Source organism: Pongo pygmaeus, chromosome 1 (genome assembly GCF_028885625.2).
Source record: "Pongo pygmaeus isolate AG05252 chromosome 1, NHGRI_mPonPyg2-v2.0_pri, whole genome shotgun sequence".
In the NCBI taxonomy this organism is placed as follows: Eukaryota; Metazoa; Chordata; class Mammalia; order Primates; family Hominidae; genus Pongo; species Pongo pygmaeus.
In genome coordinates, this window is record NC_072373.2 from 187,994,819 (window position 1) to 188,015,395 (window position 20,577).

The 20,577-nt window shown below is 40.1% G+C and overlaps 1 protein-coding gene across 5 annotated transcripts in view; it reads right to left on the reverse strand.

Annotated features, from left to right (window-relative positions):
• Window positions 1-219: 219 nt before the first annotated feature.
• The window catches only part of CCDC30 (coiled-coil domain containing 30), a 190,591-nt gene continuing 170,233 nt past the window's right edge, over window positions 220-20,577 (reverse strand). For 3 of the 5 annotated variants that reach the window (XM_054492312.2, XM_054492302.2, XM_054492297.2), the window contains 6 exons: window positions 20,298-20,439; window positions 15,063-15,199; window positions 12,874-12,988; window positions 11,364-11,546; window positions 4,261-4,328; window positions 220-3,882 (listed from right to left, as the gene is read on the reverse strand). In XM_054492312.2, coding sequence (XP_054348287.1) covers window positions 3,672-3,882; window positions 4,261-4,328; window positions 11,364-11,546; window positions 12,874-12,988; window positions 15,063-15,199; window positions 20,298-20,439 — 856 coding nt within the window. In that variant the 3' untranslated portion in view covers window positions 220-3,671. The remainder of the gene's footprint in view (window positions 3,883-4,260; window positions 4,329-11,363; window positions 11,547-12,873; window positions 12,989-15,062; window positions 15,200-20,297; window positions 20,440-20,577) is intronic. The other 2 variants (XM_054492307.2, XM_054492286.2) reach the window with 1 other exon arrangement.

Consider the following 20,577-nt stretch of genomic DNA (forward strand, 5'->3'; position numbering starts at 1 on the left):
TTAGTTACTGTGCTCTGACCTGTCTGTTCCTCCAGGTCACTGAGATACCTCCTCTCTTTAGGGCCTTGTAATAGCTGTTACTTCTGTCTGAAATATTCCTTCCAGATCTTAATGTGGGTTGGCGGGGGATGGCGGGGGTTGGTTGGGGTATGCGTGTGGAAAGTAATGCTCCTTGTAGTTCAGGGGTCACCCCAGATGTTACCTCCTCAGAGGCAACATTAGACCTAATCTAAAGTAGCCCTTGGTCACTCAGATCACTGGTTTGTTTTCTTCATACCACCCCCCCTTTCCACATTATCTTCGTATGGTATGTGTCTACACCTCATTTCCTGCCACACACACACAATCTTCCTCCCTGATAGCATATAAACTCCCTGAAAGTAGAGACTCTCCTGGTCCTATTCGCAGCTGTAGCTGCAATGTCTCCTACTGAATAGCACATAGTAGGTATTCAATAAATAATAGATGCAATGAATTTAGTGAAAGAAGGGGACCTTGGGCAAGGCTCATTCAATATAACAGCATGCATTTAATATAATAGTTATTATTTCCTAGGTCCTTTGATCATCTTTTCTAGCTCTGTCGTCTGAGAAAGCAAGGATTACATATAAAAATACAGTGTGTCTCAATTTAAAGGGTCATTTTTATTTCTGGTTACTGATCCTCTCCTCTTGGTCTCCTCCAACTGAAAAAGAAGAAAGGGGAGGAGGGGGAAAAGGAACAGCAGCAGTCATGCTTCAGTATAATTTTATACCAACTGTTTTAGAATAAATCTTTAAAATTGATAATATCCAATGTTGATGAGGTTGTGAAAAAAATAGTACATTGATAAACCACTAGTGAAAATAAATGATGATAGCATTTATTAAGCAGTTACTAAGTGCTGAATACTTTACATGCTTCATTTCATTTGGTCCTCACAACCCTATGGGATAGAGAACTATTATTGTTCCCATTTTATGAATCAAGAAATCGAGGCTCAAGGAGATTGAGTAACTTGACTATGAAAACAGTATGTTGACACACTTTTTATTTATTTTATTATTTATTTATTTATTATTATTATTATTTTTTGAGACAGAGTCTCACTTTTTGCCCAGGCTGGAGTACAGTGGAGTGGTCTCAGCTCACTGCAACTTCCACCTCTTGGGTTCAGGTGATTCTCGTGCCTCAGCCTCCTGCATAGCAGGGACTACAGGTGTGCACCACCATACCCGGCTAATTTTTGTATTTTTAGTAGAGACAGGGCTTTGCCATGTTGGCCTGGCTGGTCTTGAACTCCTGGCCTTAAGTGATCCACCTGCCTCGGCCTCCCAAAATGCTGGGATTACAGGTGTGAGCCACTGCAACTGGCCAGGCAGAACCCTTTTTAAAGCAAAGGAAGTGATGTCCTAGAGCAATACTAACATTTATATCCTTTGAGTCAGTCCAATCTTGCGAATTTGTTTTCTGGAATAATTCAAAAGAAGAAAAGAACTACATGCACAAAGATCTTCAACACAGCATAATCTTAAATAGTAAAAAAGTAAAACCAGGCCTGGCATAGAGGCTCATCCTATAATCCTATCACCTAGGAGGCTTAGGTGGGAGGATCACTTGAGCCCAGAAATTTGAGACCAGCTTGAGCAACAGAGTGAGAGTGAGACCTCATTTTTACAAAAAGTACAAAAATGAGCCAGGCATGGTAGCACATGCCCGTACTTGGGAGAGGCTGAGGAGAGAGGATCACTTAAGCATGGGAGGTTGAGGCTGCATGAGCAGTAATCACACCACTGCACTCCAGCCTGGGTTAGAGAGTGAGACCCTGTCTCAAAAAAAAAAAAAAAAAAAGTAAAAACAACTTAAATGCCAAACAAGAGAATGTTTAATTTATAGAACATCCACATCCTCAGAGATACTGAGCAGTACTGTTCCACCCTGATAGATGAAATGGATGTGAATGTTGCTGATCTTTTCTGAAGAAGCAGTCCCACTACACTAAAGATGAGCTGGAGACTGTTCACCTACTTTGTACTCTTGTTTGGAAATATTTAGGGGTAGTTTCTATGTAATGGGGTTTATGTGAACTCTCTTCTCATACCCCCTCCCCCAGGAAAAGCTCTTGGTATTTTCCTATCCACTTTTATTTTATTTTATTTTATTTTATTGATATGGAGTCTTGCTCTGTCACCCAGGCTGGAGTGCAGTGGTGCAGTCTCGGCTCACTGCAACCTCTGCCTCTCGGGTTCAAGCGATTCTTCTGCCTCAGCCTCCCCAGTAGCTGAGACGACAGGCGCGTGCACCACCACACCTGGCTAATTGTTTTTGTATTTTTGTTAGAGATGGGGTTTCCCCAAGTTGGCCAAGCTGGTCTCGAACTCCTGACCTCAGGTGATCTGCCCACCTCGGCCTCCCAAAGTGCTGGGATCACAGGTGTGAGCCACCGTTCCCAACCTCCTATCCACTTTTAAATAATGTATTGCTCTAAATCTTCTTCATTAAACATTTTAAACTTTTCCCATAAAAATAATTATAGAACATCAACATGATTGAATATCATATGGCGATTGAAAATGTTTCCATGGTATATACAGTAAATTAAAAATCAAACTGTGAAAATGAATATACAATATTATAATAATAACCATTTAGAATATATGTACTTGAATTAGGACCAAAAGGGAATAATTGTAAAATAAAAATAGTTGTGTTAAGACTGTGGTATTGGTGGAATCCCAGCACTTTGGGAGGCCGAGGTGGGTGGATCACCTGAGGTCAGGAGTTCGAGACCAGCATGGCCAACATGGTGAAACCTTTTCTCTACTAAAAATACAAAAATTAGCTGGGTGTGGTGGCAGGCGCCTATAATCCCAGCTACTCGGGAGGCTGAGGCAGGAGAATTGGTTGAACTTGGGAGACAGTGGTTGCAGTGAGCGGAGATCATGCCACTGCACTTCAGCCAGGGTGACAGAGTAAGAGACTCCGTCTCAAAAAAAATAAATAAATAAAGCTTATGGTATTATAGGAGGGTTTTTGTTTTTGTTTTTTGCTTTTTTTGAGACGGAGTCTCACTCTGTCACCCAGGCTGGAGTGCAGTGGCGCTATCGCAGGTTCACGCCATTCTCCTGCCTCAGCCTTCCGAGTAGCTGGGACTACAGGCACCTGCCACCACGCCCGGCTAATTTTTTTGTATTTTTAGTAGAGACAGGGTTTCACCGTGTTAGCCAGGATGGTCTTGATCTCCCGACCTTGTGATCTGCCCACCTTGGCCTCCTGTAATCTGCTGGGATTACAGGCGTGAGCCACCACGCCCAGCATAGGAGGGTTTTTTTAAAAACAAAATTTGCTTTAATGTGACTGTATTGTTTTTACTCTTAAAAAATAAATCAGAAAAGATACCCATGATAATGGGAAAGAATGTTGAATTAACCATACATGTGCTCTGCTGAAGAGAAACCTAAATAAATCATTGAACTAAAGTCAATATTTTGGTCAATACAAGGCATCTGAGGATATCAAACTTGAGAAATCCATTTTTACAACTGCTTTAATGAATTTATCAGCAATTTTGAAGACTCTTGGCTGATATCCATTTAGGATCTGTGGTAACTCTTCTCAATGTCATGGTCCACCTTTTTGTCCAGGCTTTAAGTTAGCAGTTTTGTTCGGTATAGCTTTAGGCACCAGTGATTTTATAGTTCTGACTTTTGGTCTTGTTCTTGTATACCATGTGTCTCCTTCAGAGAAGCCACATTTATGTATCCAGCCTCAGAATTCTGTGAACACACAAGATTCTCAGGGGACTTTTCAGGGGACTTTGAACTTGCCATTGCTTCTTTTGACTTGATCTCTTCAGTCTCTTGAAGACTTACAAATGACTCTACCAAACCTTTCCCTGAAAAACTAAGAAAGGCCATATGTGAGGACATCATGTAGACAGAGTTTGTTGGTAGCAGTTTGGGGTTACAGGGATACAGGCATTGATAGAATTTCAATTTTTTGCAACTGTTACACAAAGAAAGCCAAATAAAATTTACCTTAAACCTATGTTCATATTTTATTTCCTACCTTAAGTCAGGATTCTGTGGGGTTTAGGGTTGAAGGAGTGGCAAGGGGAGGAATTGGAAGAAGATTCAAATAATTCATGTAGAGAAAATGACCCCAGAATGCTATGCCTTCTCAAGCCAGCAATCCAGGACTAGTTAGGCAGCCACGACTCTCAGGCATGGCTGAGAGTCCATCTCAGATAGACTTGACTTTACTTGTCTTGACTTTACTAACCTGGAGTTTGATAAAGGCAGTATTTCATTCACTACTTCCGATTCAAGGATGTCACTAATTGTTGTTTCCTAAAAGGAAAGAAAGGATGAATGTGAAAAGTTATAATGATAAGCCATTAGCTATATGATCCTAGAAAAAAAATATATATAATAGATACAATACCTGCACATAGTACAAACAATGAAAAACATAAAAGGGTATAGAATGAAAAGCTGGTTGCCCTCTCTCTCTATATGTATATAATCTATATCTATCTATAGACGATCTATCTATATCTGTCTGTCTATCTAGTTTTACACACATGGTACTATACATACTATCTTCACCTTGCTTCTTTTGTTATATATATTTTGGAGATATTGCAGAAAATTTTATTTTTAAAATAACTGCTTTGTTGAGAAGTAATTCACATACTATAAAGTTTTCCCTTTTAACAGGTTCAATTCAGTGCTTCCTAATGTACTCACACACTTATGCAACCATCACCACTAATTCCAGAACATTTTCATCACCCCCCAAAAAAGCCCATACCCAGGAGCAGTTTCCTCCCCATTTATTCCTCCCCTGAATCCTTGGCAATCACTAATATACTTTCTGTCTTTATGGATTTCCTTATTCTGGATGTTTCATACAAATGGAATCATACAATATGTGGCCTTTTATGTCTGCCTTCTTTAAAATATTATCATGTTTTCAAGCTTCATTATGTTATAGTAAGTATCAATACTTTATGTCTTTTATGGATGAATAATATTCCAGTGTTTGGATAAAACATATTTTGTTCATCCATTCATCAGGGGATGGAGAGTGGGTTGTTTTCACTTTTTAGTTATTATGAATAATGCTGCTATGAATATTTATGTGCAAGTTTCTGGTAGGACATATATTTTTATTTCTCTTGGATATTATGATGGTCAGAAAGTTTTTTAAAATTTTTATTTATACTGTTGAATATTGACAAATTATAAGTGCCTGTACTTGTGGGGTACAAAGTGATGCTATGATATATAATATGGAATGATTGAATTGAGGTAATTAACATATCCATCACTTCAAATACTCCTGTCTAACTGAAACATTGCACCTTTGGCCAACATCTCCCCATTGCCTCCCCACCCCTGAGCCTCTGGTAACCAGCATTTTGCTCAATGCTTACATGTGTTCAATTGTTTTAGATTCCACATTTAAGTGAGAAGATGTGGTATTTGTTTTTCTGTGCCAGGCTTTTTTCACTTAGCATAATGTCCTCCAGGTTCACCAATGTTGTTGCAAATGACAGAATTTCCCTCCTTTTTAAGGTTAAATAGTATTGTATCGTATATATATACCACATTTTCACACACCACAGTGTATATCACATACTGACTTCAAATCCTTTGGATGTATACCCAGAAGTAAGATTGCTGGATCATATGGTAGTTCTATTTTCACTTTGTTGGGGAACTCCACACAGTTTTCCATAATTGCTGTACTAATTTATATTCCAAACAACAGTGTACAAGGTTTCCCTTTTCTCCACATCCTTGCCAACACATTATCTTTCATATTTTTGGTTTGTTGAGATAGGGTGTTGTCTGTCTGTCACCCAGGCTGGAGTGCAGTAGCATGAACATAGTTCACTGCAGCCTTGACCTCCTGGGCTTAAGGAATCCTCCCACCTCAGCCTCCTGAGAAGCTACAACCACAGGTGCACACCACCACACCCAGCTAATTAAAACAAAAAAAAATTTTTTTGTAGATACAGGGTCTTGCTGTGTTGCCCAGGCTGGTCTGGAACTCCTGACCTCAAGCAGTCTTCCCACCTCAGCCTCCCAAACTGCTGGGATTACAGGTTTGGGCTACCATGTCTGGTCCTTATCTTTCATCTTTTTGATAACAGTCATTCTGACAGGTGTGAGGTGATATCCCATTGTGGTTTTAATGTGTATTTCCATAACAATTCATGATGTTGAGCTTTTTTTTTTCATATATCTGTTGTTCATTTGTATGTCTTTTTTTGAGAAATGTCTATTCAGGCCCTTTGCCCACTTTTTAATTGGGTTGTGTTCTTGCTATTGAGTTGAGATCCTTATATATTTTGGATATTAATCCCTTATCAGATGTGTAGCTTACAGATATTTTCTCCCAATCCATAGGTTGCCTCTTCACTCTGTTAATTGTTTCTTTTGCTGTGCAGAAGCTTTTTAGTTTGATGTAATCCCATCCCATTTGTATATGTTTGTTTTTGTTCCCTGAGCTTTTTGTGTCAAATTGAAAAAATCGTTGTCCAGATCAACATCATGTAGTTTTTTCCCTATGTAGTGTTCTTCTAGTAGTTTTACAATTTCAGGTCTTGTCTTTAAGTCTTTAATCCATTTGGAGTTGATTTTTTTAATGTGGCGTTAGGTAACGGTTCACTTTCATTCTTCTGCACGTAGATATCCAGTTTTCTCAATACTGTTTTGTTGAAGGGACTGTCCTTTACTCAATGTCATTTTCATCCTTTGTCAAAAAATTAACTGACTGTAGGCCAGGTGTGGTGTCTGACACCTATAATCCCAGCATTTTGGGAGGCCAAGCAGAAGCATTGCTTAAGTTCAGGAGTTTGAGACCAGCCTGGACAACATGACAAGACCCCATTGCTACAAAAAATTTAAAGAATTAGCTGAGTGTGATGGCATGCACCTATGGTTCCAGCTACTTGGAAGGCTTAGGTGGGAGGATTGCTTGAGCCCAGGAAGTTGAGGCTGCAGTGAGCTATGATTGCACCACTGCACTCCAGCCTGGGCAACAGAAAAAGAAAAATCAATGACTGTAAATGTGTGGGTTTGTTTTTAGGCTCTCTATGCTGTTTCATTTGGTCAATGTGTCTGTTTTAATGCCAGTCCCATGTTGTTTTAATTACTGTAGTTCTGTTATACACACACACACACACACACACATATATATATATTTTAGACAGGGTCTTGTTCTGTTACCCAGGCTGGAGTGCAGTGGCACAATCATGGCTCACTGCAACCTTTACCACCTGGGTTCAAGCAATCCTCTGCCTCAGCCTCCCAAGTAGCTGAGATTACTATGCCCGGCTAATTTTTTACTTTTTTGTGGAGATGGAGTTTTGCCATTTTGGTCTTGAACTCCTGGGCACAAGCTGGTCTCAAACTCCTGGGCCCAAGCAATCTGCCCCCCTCAGCCTCCCAAAGTGCTGGGATTACAAGCCTGAGCCACCGTGCCCAACCTGTAATATAGTTTGAAATCAGGTAGTATGAGGCCTCCAGCTTTGTTCTTTCTGCTGACTATTGCCTTGGCTATTTGGGGGTTTTGTAGTTCCACATGAATTTTAGGACTGTTTTTTCTATTTCTATGAAAAATGACGTTGGAATTTTGATAGGTATTGCACTGAACCTATAGATTGCTTTGGGTGGTATGGGCATTTTAGCAATATTAATTATTTCAATTCATGAACACTAATATCTTTTCATTTATTGTATTTTCTTCAATTTATTTCATCAAAGTTTTGTAGTTTTAAGTATACGGATCTTTCACCTCTTTGGTTAAATTTATTCCTAAGTAGTTTATTTCTTTTGTAGTTATTGTAAATGGTATTATTTTCTTGATTTCTTTTTTGGATAATGTGTTGTTGGTGTATAGAAGCACTACTGATTTTGGTGTGTTGATTTTGTATCCTGCAACTTTACTATATTTGCTTCTTAGTTCTAACAGTTTTTAGGGATTTCTATATATAAGATCATATTGTCAACAAGTAGACACAATTTCACTGTTTCCTTTCCTATTTGGATGCCTTTTATTTCTTCCTCTTGCCTAATTGCTCTGGCAAAGATTTCCAGTATATATGAAATAGAAATGGTGAGCATGGGCATCCTTGTCTTGTTCTTGATCTTTGAGAAAAAGCTTCCAACTTTTCACCATTGAGTATAATGTTAGCTGTGGGCTTGTCATATATGGCCTTTATTGTATTGAGGTATATTCCTCCTAAACCTAATCTTTTGGGAGTTTTTATCATGAAAGGATTTGAATTTTGTCAAATGCTTTTTCTGTATGTAATAAGATGATCATATGGTTTTTGTCCTTCATTCTATTAATGTGGTGTATCATGTTTATTGATTTGCATATGTTGAGCCATCCTTGTATTCCTGGGACAAATCTCACTTCATCATGGTGAATGATCTTTTTATAGTCTTGCCTGGTTTTGGCATCTGGGTAATGCTGGCCTCATTTAATGAGTTTGTTAGTATTCCCTCCTCTTTATTTTTTTTGAAGAGTTTGAGTAAGATTGGTATTCCTTCTTTAAATATTTGGTAGACTTCAGGAGTGAATCCAGCAGGTTCTGATCTTTTCTTTGATGGAAGACTTTTTATTATGGCTTTGATCTCATGATTCATTATTGGTTTGTTGAAGTTTTCTATTTCTTCATGGTTCAATCTTGGTAGGTTGTATGTTTCTAGAAATTTATCCATTTCTTCTAGGTTTTCCTATTTGTTGGCATATGGTTATTCATAATAGTCTCTAATGATTCTTTGTATTTCTGAGATCTCAGTTGTTATGTCTCCTTTTTCATTTCTGATTTATTTATTTGGGTCTTCTCTCTTTTTTTCTTAGTTAGTCCAGCTAAAGATTTGTTGATTTTGTTTATCTTTTAAAAACCCCCAACTTTTTGTTTCATTGATCTTCTATATTGTTCTTTTAATCTCAATTTCATTTATTTCTGCTCTAATCTTTTTGTTTGTTTGTTTTGTTTTGAGACAGAGTCTTGCTCTGTCACCCAGGCTGGAGTGCAGTGGCATGATCTTGGCTCACTGCAACCTCCGCCTCCCAAGTTCAAGTGATTCTGCTGCCTCAGCCTCCCGAGTAGCTGGGGTTACAGATGCGTGCCACCACGCCTAGCTAATTTTTTGTATTTTTAGTAGAGACAGGGTTTCACTGTGTTAACCAGGATGGTCTCGATCTCCTGACCTTGTGATCCACCCACCTCGACCTCCCAAAGTGCTGGGATTATAGGTGTGAGCCACTGCGCCCGGCCTGCTCTAATCTTTATTATTTCTTTCCTTGTATCAATTTTGGGTTTGGTTTGTTCTTGCTTTTCTAGTTTCTTGAGGTGCATCTTCAGGTTATTTGAAGTCTTTCCACTTTTTTGATGTAGGTGTTTATTGTTATAAACTTCCCTCTTAAGGCCAGGCATGGTGGCTCATGCTTATAATCCCAGCGCTTTTGGAGGCTGAGGTGGGTGGATCACCTGAGGTTGGGAGTTCCAGACCAGCCTGACCAACATGGAGAAACCCCGTCTCTACTAAAAATACAAAATTAGCCAGGCATGGTGGTGCATGCCTGTAATCCCAGCTACTCAGGAGGCTGAGGCAGGAGAATCGCTTGAACCCGGGAGGCAGAGGTTGTGGTGAGCCAAGATTGCACCATTGCACTCTAACCTGGGCAACAAGAGTGAAATTTCGTCTAAAAACAAACAAACAACAACAAAAAAATTCCCTCTTAATATTGCTTTTATCATATCCCGTAGATTTTGTATTCCCATTTCCATTTGTTTCAAGATATTTTAAAATTTCCATCTTAATTTCTTAATTAACCCATTGGTCATTTGGGAATATGTTGTTTTATTTCCATGTGCTTGTATAGTTTCCAAGGTTTTTCCTGTTATTGATTTCTAGTTTCATTTCATTGTGTTCAAAGAAGATACTTGACACAATTTCTATTTTTCGAATTTGTACTTGTTTTGTGGTCTAAGATATGGTCTATTCTGAAAAATGTTCTATGTGCTGATGAAAAGAATGTGTATTCTGCAACAGTGGGTATGTTCCATAAGTGTCAGTTAGATCTACTAGGTCTAGTGTGTAGTTTAACTCCACTATTTGTTGATTTTCTGTTAGGATGATCTGTTTTCTGTTAGGATGATTTTCTGTTAGGAGAGTTGGGTGTTAAAGTCCCCACTATTATTATGTTGCAGTCTATCTCACTTTAGGTCTATTAATGTCAGCCTTATATATTTGGGAGCTCTGGTGTTGGATGCATAATTTATAATTGTTATATTCTCCTGCTGAATTGGCCCTTTTATCATTATATAGGTTACCCTCCTTGTCGTTTTTAGTCTTTGACTTGTAGTCTAATTTATCTGATATGACTATAGCTAGTCCTGCTCCTCTTTGGTTTCCAGTTGCATGGAATATCTTTTTCCACTCCTTTTCAGTCTCTGTGTATCTTTATAGATGAGATGGGTTTCTTGAGGGCAGCATATAGTTGGGTTTTATTTCTTTATCCATTCAGCTACTTGGGGACTTTTATTTTTTTGCATTGATTTTATTTATTTATTTTTTGAGATGGAGTCTCACTCTGTCACCCAGGCTGGAGTGCAGTGGCTTAGTCTTGGCTCACTGCAACCTCTGCCTCCCAGGTTCAAGTGATTCTCCTGCCTCAGCCTCCTGAGTAACTGGGATTACAAGCACATACCACCACGCCCAGCTAATTTTTTTGTATTTTTAGTAGAGATGGGGTTTCACCATGTTGGCCAGGCTGGTCTCGAACTCCTGACCTCAGGTGATCCGTCCACCACAGCCTCCCAAAGTGGATTACAGGCATGAACCACCGCACACAGCCAAATCTTTAATGCTAGATCCCTGCCTCCTTTTTGGCTCTAGGTGGCACCTTAAGCCCAGGTTCACCTTGGCTCTAGTAAATGGTGACAGCACTGCCTGTCCCAAATAGGGGAGGTCCCAAAGGGATTATCCTGGCAGTGAGGGAAGGCTGTCTAGGGGCTCATGCCCAGGAGACCTGGGGGACATAGCTCCTACAGCCTCTCTTATGTCTTCTTTGGCTGAGTTACAGAGCAGAGTCCCACCTCTTCTGTTTCAGGGATATTTCAGGGATATGCCTGTCTTCAGGGATATTTTTGCCTGCAGGAAGTTGTGATACTACCTGTGGGTTAAGACAAGGACAGCTTTCTGGCTAGGAAACCCAAGAAAGTGGGGAATCTGTTTGACTACCTCAGTTTTACTTTTTCCAGTGTAGAAACCATAAGTTGAGAGATTTTCCAAACAGTGGGTGCCTGGAAGAATGTGGGGAAGGGCATTGTGGATGTGGAAGTTGGATTCTCCTACCATCTGCTCGGAGTGTTTCCACTTCTCTGTGGCCTCAGGAACTGACTCATCCTCATGCTGGAGTTCTGCATTGTTGCTGGTGAAGACTTCAGTGCTGTATATTTCTTTCTGTTTCTTTGTTGGAGGGAGAGAAGCCAGCTTGCCTCTATGCCACCATTTTGGAACAGGAAACTCCTTAAGATTCTAAGTTTAAAAACAATTTTGGAGTTACTTATTCCAATAGGATCAAGATGTTAGAAGTTAGTACCTTTGACACGTATGGAATATTGAGTTTGATGTGCTATAGTTCTGATCCATGTGACCATTCTTATCTTGATTCAAGGGTAACAATATGGATCGCAAAGCTATTGGTCCCAGATATACTCCATTAAGTCTTCTAACTCAGCACTTGTAATACTATAATACTTATTTACAAATGTGTCTGTCCTTCTCTACTAGACCAAAGGCCTCTGAAAACAGGGACTATCTTTTTATTCCTGGGACCTAGGCCATTTCCTGGAATTGATAAGTATTTGTTGAATGAATAAGTAAAAGAATGAATAACTAGACAATTGAAAACAGTTGTAGCTCAAGGAAAGACATAAATTACTGGATATCAAGCCACACTACTTGGCAGTTCTACTTTTGACAAAATCAGAAAAAGAAACAAAAACCCACTCATATAGCTTGGAAATAATCACCTCTCTGAGACCAAACAAGTCTTACAGCAACAGTGATCAACAAGCAGGATCTACTGTCCAGTATCTTGGGAAGAAACACCTAGTAGGTGATATAAACCAGAGAAGAAAGTAATCAGCCTCCATCTTGGTTTCAGAATATGATTCTGTTCAGTGAAGTCCCTCTTGCTGACTTGCTTACCACACAGACTATGGACCTGATCTGAACCTGTACTATTTTCTGCATCTGTCTGTATTTGGCCACTTGTCTGCTTGGACTTTTGGAACATAAATTGCTTTTCTTTCACTCAGATGCTCTCTTTAGGCTTGACTCTTTGCCATAGCAAACTTCACTTTACTTCACTGAGTCTCAGATTTGCTCATGTTTTAGATGGGGCTAGAATCATACATGGCAAACAATGCTGTTGAGAATGAGGCACATATGTTAAAACACTGAATATTTATTCATTCTCAAATATTTATGGAGTACCTGTCCATAGATACAGTAATATATGAGATACACTCCTTGCCCTCCAGGAGCTCACTGCTGAGTTAATGAGATAGAGAAGAAAAAGGGCAATGACAATACAGTGTATTAAGGAAGAAGCTATGAGGCATATACAAATTGCTTGGAGATCACACAGGAGGAGATAGTTTACTAAAATCTGGCTAATCAAGAGCAGTCTCAGGGTCTGCTATCCTGGTGTGCAGCCAAGAGCCTCTTTGCCACAGCCTACCATGAGGCCAAGAGCCCAGCTACAGCTATATAAAGATGAAGGCAAGAGACGGCACAGCAGCCGTAGCAACCCGAACTTCACATTAAAGGCAGGCCCAATAGGAAGCACACATCTTACCTCTCCTCTGCGAATATGGATGCTCCTTATAATTCGCTCTAAGAAGCCAATCTGCTGTGTGAGACGAAGACTATTTTCCTGTAATTGCTTATTTTCTTTATCCATGTAAAGTACCCTAAGAATGGTATAAATCAGTGGCATGATTAGAAATTTCTGTCTCATTACTAAAAACCCAAAACTACGTCCCACTTCCCACTGGCCCTGGATCTTAGACCACTGTCCAGATTATAGAAGCAAGTTTGACAGAATAATTCCCACCATATTCCAAGACCAAGTGTGTTGTTTAATACTGAGTGTCAACTTGATTGGATTGAGGGATGCAAAGTATTATCCTGGGTGTGTCTGTGAGGGTGTTGCCAAAAGAGATTAACATTTGAGTCAGTGGGCTGGGGAAGGCAGATCCACTCTTAATCTGGTGGGCACAATCTAATCAGCTTCCAGTGAATATAAAGCAGGCAGAAAAACGTGAAAAAGAGAGACAGGCCTCGCCTCCCAGTTTACATCTTTCTCCCATGCTGGATGCTTCCTGCCCTCGAACACAGGACTCTGAGTTCTTCAGTTTTGGGACTCAGACTGGCTCTCCTTGCTCCTCACCTTGCAGACAGCCTATTGTGGACCTTATGATTGTGTAAGTTAATACTTAATAAACTCCTCTTTATATATATATATATATACACACACACTCTCCTTTACATATACATATTTGTGTCTCCTGTTCTTTTCCTCTAAGAGAACCCTAATACACCAAGTAAAAGTTAATAAACTTCTGGGCTGTACATGGTTATTAAATACATGTACAAGAGTATTAATTCTAGCGCTTGAAAAATTTAAGGAAGGATATGATCCCATTTAGGGTGGGAATGAAACGAGAGACTCTGTATCCCTTCAAATATTGTAGCTACATAGCTTGTATCTGGTTCTGTTCTCATACTGATCTGATTCTGATTTCTTGTGAAGTAGAAATAGTGGTAGCAGCAGCAGCAACCATGTTTCAAGTACTTGCCATGTACTTATGCAATGTAACCTACCCACACAGTAAGCACTTAAAACTTTTCATGTATTAGCTCATTTAATATGCACAGCAACCTGATGAAGTATACACTGTTGTGACAAATCTGAGCCTCAGTTTCCTTATTTGTAAAATGAGGAAATACTCCTTGGAAGAAATTTACTCTAAGGAAAACATTCAAGTCCAGTCCAGGTGATTGTGTCATCAGTAGGGCAAGATAGAAAGATGATTCATGTTAATGCAAAGGTAATGAGTTAATTGTGTTGGATCCTGACTGTCAGAAGCTATGACAGTTTGAGAAGAGCAATGATTTATATGGGACATCTAAAAGGGGAGACACAGACAGTAAAAGATCAGAGATTCTCCAAGCCTGCCCAGAGACGTGTGCCCAAAGCAGTGGACAAGAACATTCCAGTCTGCTTGGCAGTCCTCTCCCCAGACTATGGTGCTATGGTCTAGGGCCAGGCTGCTGAGGTCCACATGCTGCTCTGTCACTGAGTTCCCTCACCTCTCTAGACCTTGGCTTCCTATCTGTAAAATAAGGCTAATAGTGCCTCTCTCCTGGGATTGGTGTCAGGATTAAATGAATGAAAGAGCTTAGAACAGTGCCTAGCATATAGTAATTGCTCAGACAAATCTTAATCATTCCAGTTATTATTGGTGATATTATTTGTTAACATTAACCCACTCTCTTTGATTATAATTAAAGTCTCCTATGAAGAAGAGAATGCTCAGGCCGGCTGATATATGACTTATTTTCTGCCTATAATATTTCTCATTAAAAATTAATACACTGATATCCTGTGGATTTCATGAATTTAAGTTACTTCTGTGAGCCTAATTCTCTCTTGTTCTACCTTGATTCCATAGGTATCAAATAATAAAAATGTGGATCAACACACACAAAACGACAGGCCAGAATGCACACAGCCAAGTCCTCAGTGAGGCAATGACATTATGAAACAGCCTATCTAAATAGCCAACCAGCCTCCTCCATGATATTTTTCTCTTTAATTTAACAATTTCTGCCACTGTATGATCTGCCGAAAACAGCAGACAGCAGAGCGAGAGTTATAGGGTAGGCTACAAACTCAAAGGACAGTCTCTAGAACCATCTCTTTGTTGAGGGAGAAACATCCTCTTGTGGAGTTTATTGGCTCCCAGGCAGGATGGCACCTACCTGCTCTGGATGGAAGATATCGTCCATTTGTTGCTGTGGATCAACTGTTCTTGCTCTATGACTTGCTCCTGAAGTTTCCTTTTTTCTAGAAGCAGGGTATCATTTTGGGCAGTGATCTGGTCCTGTATTGCCTTCTCCTAGGGATTAGAAAGTCTCCTAATTACCACAGCAGGAGAAAGAATGATAAATTTAAGAGCATAAGCCTGTTTCTAAATCTAGCAGAAATTTTCCCTTATTTACTTTTTTTCTCCTGTCCGCTAGTCTGTTTCTGTTTGCTGACATTGTCATTCACTGTAGCACTGTAGCTAGTTTTTCAATTTTCAAGAAGTTATTTTATGTCATGTCATATATATATATATATATATATATATATATATTTTTTTTTTTTTTTTTTTTTTTTTTTTTTTTAAGACAGAACTTGCCCTGTCACCCAGGCTGGAATACAGTGGTGTGATCTCGGCTCACTGCAAGCTCTGCCTCCCGGGTTCACGCCATTCTCCTGCCTCAGCCTCCCAAGTAGCTGGGACTACAGGTGCCTGCCACCACGCCCAGCTAAGTTTTTTGTATTTTTAGTAGAGATGGGGTTTCACCGTGTTAGCCAGGATGGTCTCAATCTCCTGACCTTGTCATCCGCCCACCTTGGCCTCCCAAATTGCTGGGATTACAGGCATGAGCCACCGTGCCCAGCCCATGTCATGTATTTTTTTTTTCTTCTTTTTCATGACCCTGAAAGTAGTGAGATCATGCTGTTTTTTTGTTTGTTTGTTTTGTTTTGTTTTTGACATGGAGTCTTGCTTTGTTGCCCAGGCTGGAGTGCAGTGGCACTATCTCAGCTCACTACAACCTCTGCCTCTCAGGTTCAGCCTCAGCCTCCCGAGTAGCTGGGATTACAGGCATCCACTACCATACCCAGCTAATTTTCATATTTTTAGTAGAGACAGGGTTTCGCCATGTTGGCCAGGCTGCTCTCAAGCTCCTGATCACAAATAATCTGCCCACCTTGGCCTCCCAAAGGTTTGGGATTACAGGCGTGAGCCACTGTGTCCAGCTGTTTGTTTGTTTGTTTGTTTGTTTGTTTTAGACAGGGTCTAGCTCTGTCATCCAGACTGGAGTGCAGTGGTACAATCATGGCTCACTGTAACTTCACACTCCTAGGCTCAAGTGATCATGTGCCTCAGCCTCCTGAGTAGCTAGGACTACAGGCATGAACCACCACAGCTGGCTAATTTTTAAATTTTTTGTAGAGTCAGATGCCTGGTGCCATGGCTCACACCTGTAATCCCAGCACTCTGGGAGGCCAAAGTGGGAGGATTGCTTGAGCCCAGGAGTTTGAGACCAGCCTGGTCAACATGGTGAGACCCCGTCTCCACACGCGCACACACACACACACACACACAAAAGCCATGTGTGGAGTTCAAGGCTACAATGAGCTAGGATCACACCACTGCACTCTAGCCTGGGTGACAGAATGAGACTCTGTCTCAAAAAAATTTTTTTAAGATAAAAAATAAAATAAAATAGTAGAAACAGGGTCTTGCTCTGTTGCTCAGGCTGGTCTCAAACACCTGGCCTCAAACTATCCTCCTGCTTCAGCCTCCCAAAGGACTGGGATTACAGGCATGAGACACTGTGCCCAACCTACATGTTTCTTTTAAATAAGATACTAATGTAGGTCATTCAGAAAAGACTGGCCATCTATTATTATTATTAATTTTTTTTTTTAGATAAAGTTTTGCTCTTTCACCCAGGCTGGAGTGCAGTGGCGCAATCTCGGCTCACTGCAACCACTGCCCGCTGGGTTCAAGCAATTCTCCTGCCTCAGCCTCCTGAGTAGCTGAGATTATAGGTGCCCACCATCATGCCCAGCTAATTTTTGTACTTTTAGTAGAAATGGGGTTTTGCCATGTTGGTCAGGCTAGTCTCAAACTCCTGACCTCAGATGATGCACCCACCTCGGCCTCCCAAAGTGCTAGAATTACAGGCATGAGCCACCATGCCTGGCCATCCATCTATTATTTAAGACCTATAGGATGTAGATTAGATTATGTTCTGAAAAAACTATTCCAGATTTTAAAGTCCGTCTCAGAGACCCTGAAATATCTAATGGTAGTCTCACCTGCTATAATTTAAAGACATTTAATTAATAATGTATTGGTAAGGATTGAGAATAGAAGCAATCATCCCACAGATAAATCCTAGACAGCCTAACTGGATTAAAAAGTGTACTGCATGAGGAAGGTGACTGATACCTTGTCCTTGGGAAATACTGTATTTTTTAAAACAAACAAAAATTCCAGACACATGCTGTGATAATAGGATAAAATGGGACAGTCTGGTTTGAGTGGTCACAACAGAAGTCTTGACTGACTCATTATATAAAGAAAAAGCTGAAGGAATGAAGCCAAAAGAAGTGGCATACTTTTTGGAGACTTAGAAAGCAAATCTGGCATTTTTGTGCTCAGTGCTCTGGTCCTTGGACCCTAAAATACATAAAATAAGAATTCCTAGGTTTGTACCTCTGTGGCATTAAAAGCTTTAACATCAGTCTTTTCTAGGCTAAGTCGTTCTAATTCTGTTAACAATTTCTCATGTGAACAATGAATCCACCAATTAACATTCTTCTAAGATTTTTTTTTTTTTGAGACGAAGTTTCACTCTTGTCACCTAGGCTGGAGTGCAATGGTGCAATCTTGGCTCACTGCAACTTCCACCTCCCTGGTTCAAGCAATTCTCCTACCTCAGCCTCCCAAGTAGCTGGGATTACAGGCATGAGCCACCACACCCGACCCTTCTAAGAGATTATATACCAAAAAAAGGAAAATAACATCTATGAAAAATGTGTATGTACCAAGTACCACTTTAGAAATTTTAAGTTTTAATACTCACAAAAGCCTTGTGTATGTAAGGTAGGGATTATTTCCCTCATTTTACAGATGAGGCAAGTGATACACAGAGACTTGTCCAAGCTTACAGGCAGGGCTAGAATTTGAATCTAAGTCTATTTAAGGCCAAAGCCCACAGTACCCTTCAATGGCAGTGAGCAAAAGATCCAATTATTCTCTCAGCCTCTGCTTATTTGAGAGCTCCAGCATATTTTATGAAGACCTGTGGTTCTTTGGGTAGGTGCATTAGTTTCCTAGGGCTGCCATAACATTTTCTCGTAGTTTTGAGTGATAGAAATCTGAAATCACATTGTTGTCAGGGTTAATTACTCATGGGGGCTCCAAGAGAGATTGTGTTGCATGCCTTTCTCCTAGCTTCTAGTGGTTGCCAGCAACCCTTGCTATTTCTTGGCTTGTAGCTGTATCATTCCAGTCTCTGAATTCATCATCATGAGGCATTCTTCCCCTGTCTGTGTCTGTCTGCGTGTTTTTGCCTCTTCCTATAAGGACAGCAATCATCTTAGATTTATGATTCACCCTAATCCAGGATAATCTCACTTAACTAATTATATCTGCAAAGACCTTATTTCTATATAAGGTCACATTCTAAGGTTCTAGGACATGAATTTGAGGGGACGCTATTCAACCCAGTGTAGTCAGGAAGAAAGCTAGCATGCCTGTTGAAAGCAGAAGACTGTTTTTCTGGCCTAGAAGCAAAATGCAAAAGTATGAAAAAGAACTGATAATATAGAAATAGGCTGATGATATGTCTGATGGACCCATGAACTAGGGTTGCTACTTTTTTTTCCCTTTCTTTCTCTTCCCTTTATTTATTTATTTTTTTGAGACGGAGTTTCGCTCTTGTCCCCCAGGCTAGAGTGCAATGGCACGATCTCAGCTCACTGCAACCTCCGCCTCTTGGGTTCAAGAGATTCTCCTGCCTCAGCCTCCTGAGTAGCTGGAATTACAGGTGTGTGCCACCATGCCCAGCTAATTTTTTTGTATTTTCAGTAGAGATGGGATTTCACCGTGTTGGCCAGGCTGGTCTCGAACTCCTGACCTCAGCTGATCTGCCCACCTCGGCCTCCCAAAGTGCTGGGATTACAGGCGCAAGCCACCGTGCCCTGCCTCTTCTTTTTTTTTTTTTTGGCCCATGGGTGCTACTAAAATGGATTGCTACTTTTTCTTATACACTTTCCATAGTCTTTTCCTAGTTCTAAGCTGGATCTCAGTCTCTAAAAGTTTGACAAATTAACGGCAAAAAAAAGGAGGACTGCAAAAATCCAACTTATTTTTCTTCTCTCACTATAGTTTAGAGTATCAAGAGGATTTTTTATTTTAGTTAGAGACAGATCCTCTCTATGTTGCCCAGGCTGGAGTGTGGTGGCTATTTATAAGCACAATTATAGCTCACTGTAACCTTGAACTCCTGGCCTCAAGCAATCCTCCTGCCTTGGCCTCCCAAAGTGGTGGAATTACAGGCATGAACCACTGCACCCAGCCAATTTTTTAAAACTAAGAATGCAATGTTTGTGACCCACCTATTATACTCCAAAAATGCTTTATTGTGTATAGTCTGGGAATTCTTGACCTAGAGTCCCAGGATAGTTGATGGAATCACTGAAATTACATTAATGGTTATGGTATCCTTGGCACATAGTGGTGGTATAAAAATTTGTTGAGTGTGGAAATGAATATTTTAGGAGTGATGACAGAGTTCTCAAAATTCTGAAAGGGCTAGTGATCCCAAGAAGGGAAAACCTTACTGGCCTAATCAGTTACTCTCCATCTTGAATTTATGTAGTTTAATAATTCCACAACCATTCTGCATTTGATTCTATTCATCTGTCCCATTTCCTGCTTATTCATCCACCAGTAAGTCACAAGGGCAATAAGACAAACATAAAGAAACCATAGATATTTAGAAAAAAGCTTGAAGGCAAAGACTGATAAAGGAGTAAGGATCACCTGTTTTCACTGCCATTTAAAACTGACACTGAAGTCTGAGGCAAAATGAGGGCTCCACAAAGCAGAAATGAGTTACTGAGAGTGGTTTGGAAGTCTGTGCTCGGGGGTGTTCAAGAAAAGGCATTTCCATCTGAAGGCAAGACATTGATCATAAGTTGGCAGTACAGAGTATTTTCAGTATTCAATTCCGTTTAGCAGCACTAGGAGTCTTATGTACTTTTGGTCAGGGCTTAAAGAATTACTTATTGAAAGATGGTGCAAAGAAAAGAAATGAAAACGAGGACTACGAAGGGGTCTCAAATAATTTTTAAAATGAAAAGGCTTTCTCCAAATGGCCGACCATGGGAATCACCAGTGAGCTCTTCACCTTTTATTTTTTCCTCACCTTTTCTATTCTATGTTGCAGGATTCCAATTTCATCTTCAAATTGGTTAATTCTCTTATCTCGTAGTTCTACTTCATTAGTTAAACGGTACTTGACTTTTTGAAGCTTGATTTTTTGTTGGTGATGTTTCTCATTATAGTTTCTATAAAAGTAAATTTGAGTTTAGACACATCTGAACACAGTTAAAATTTATTTTGCGTCGTCAATATGCACCTTTCTTGGGTGTCCTCTTCTTGCTTAACTCAGGGGACTGGCACTGAATGTGGATACTTATCCTGCC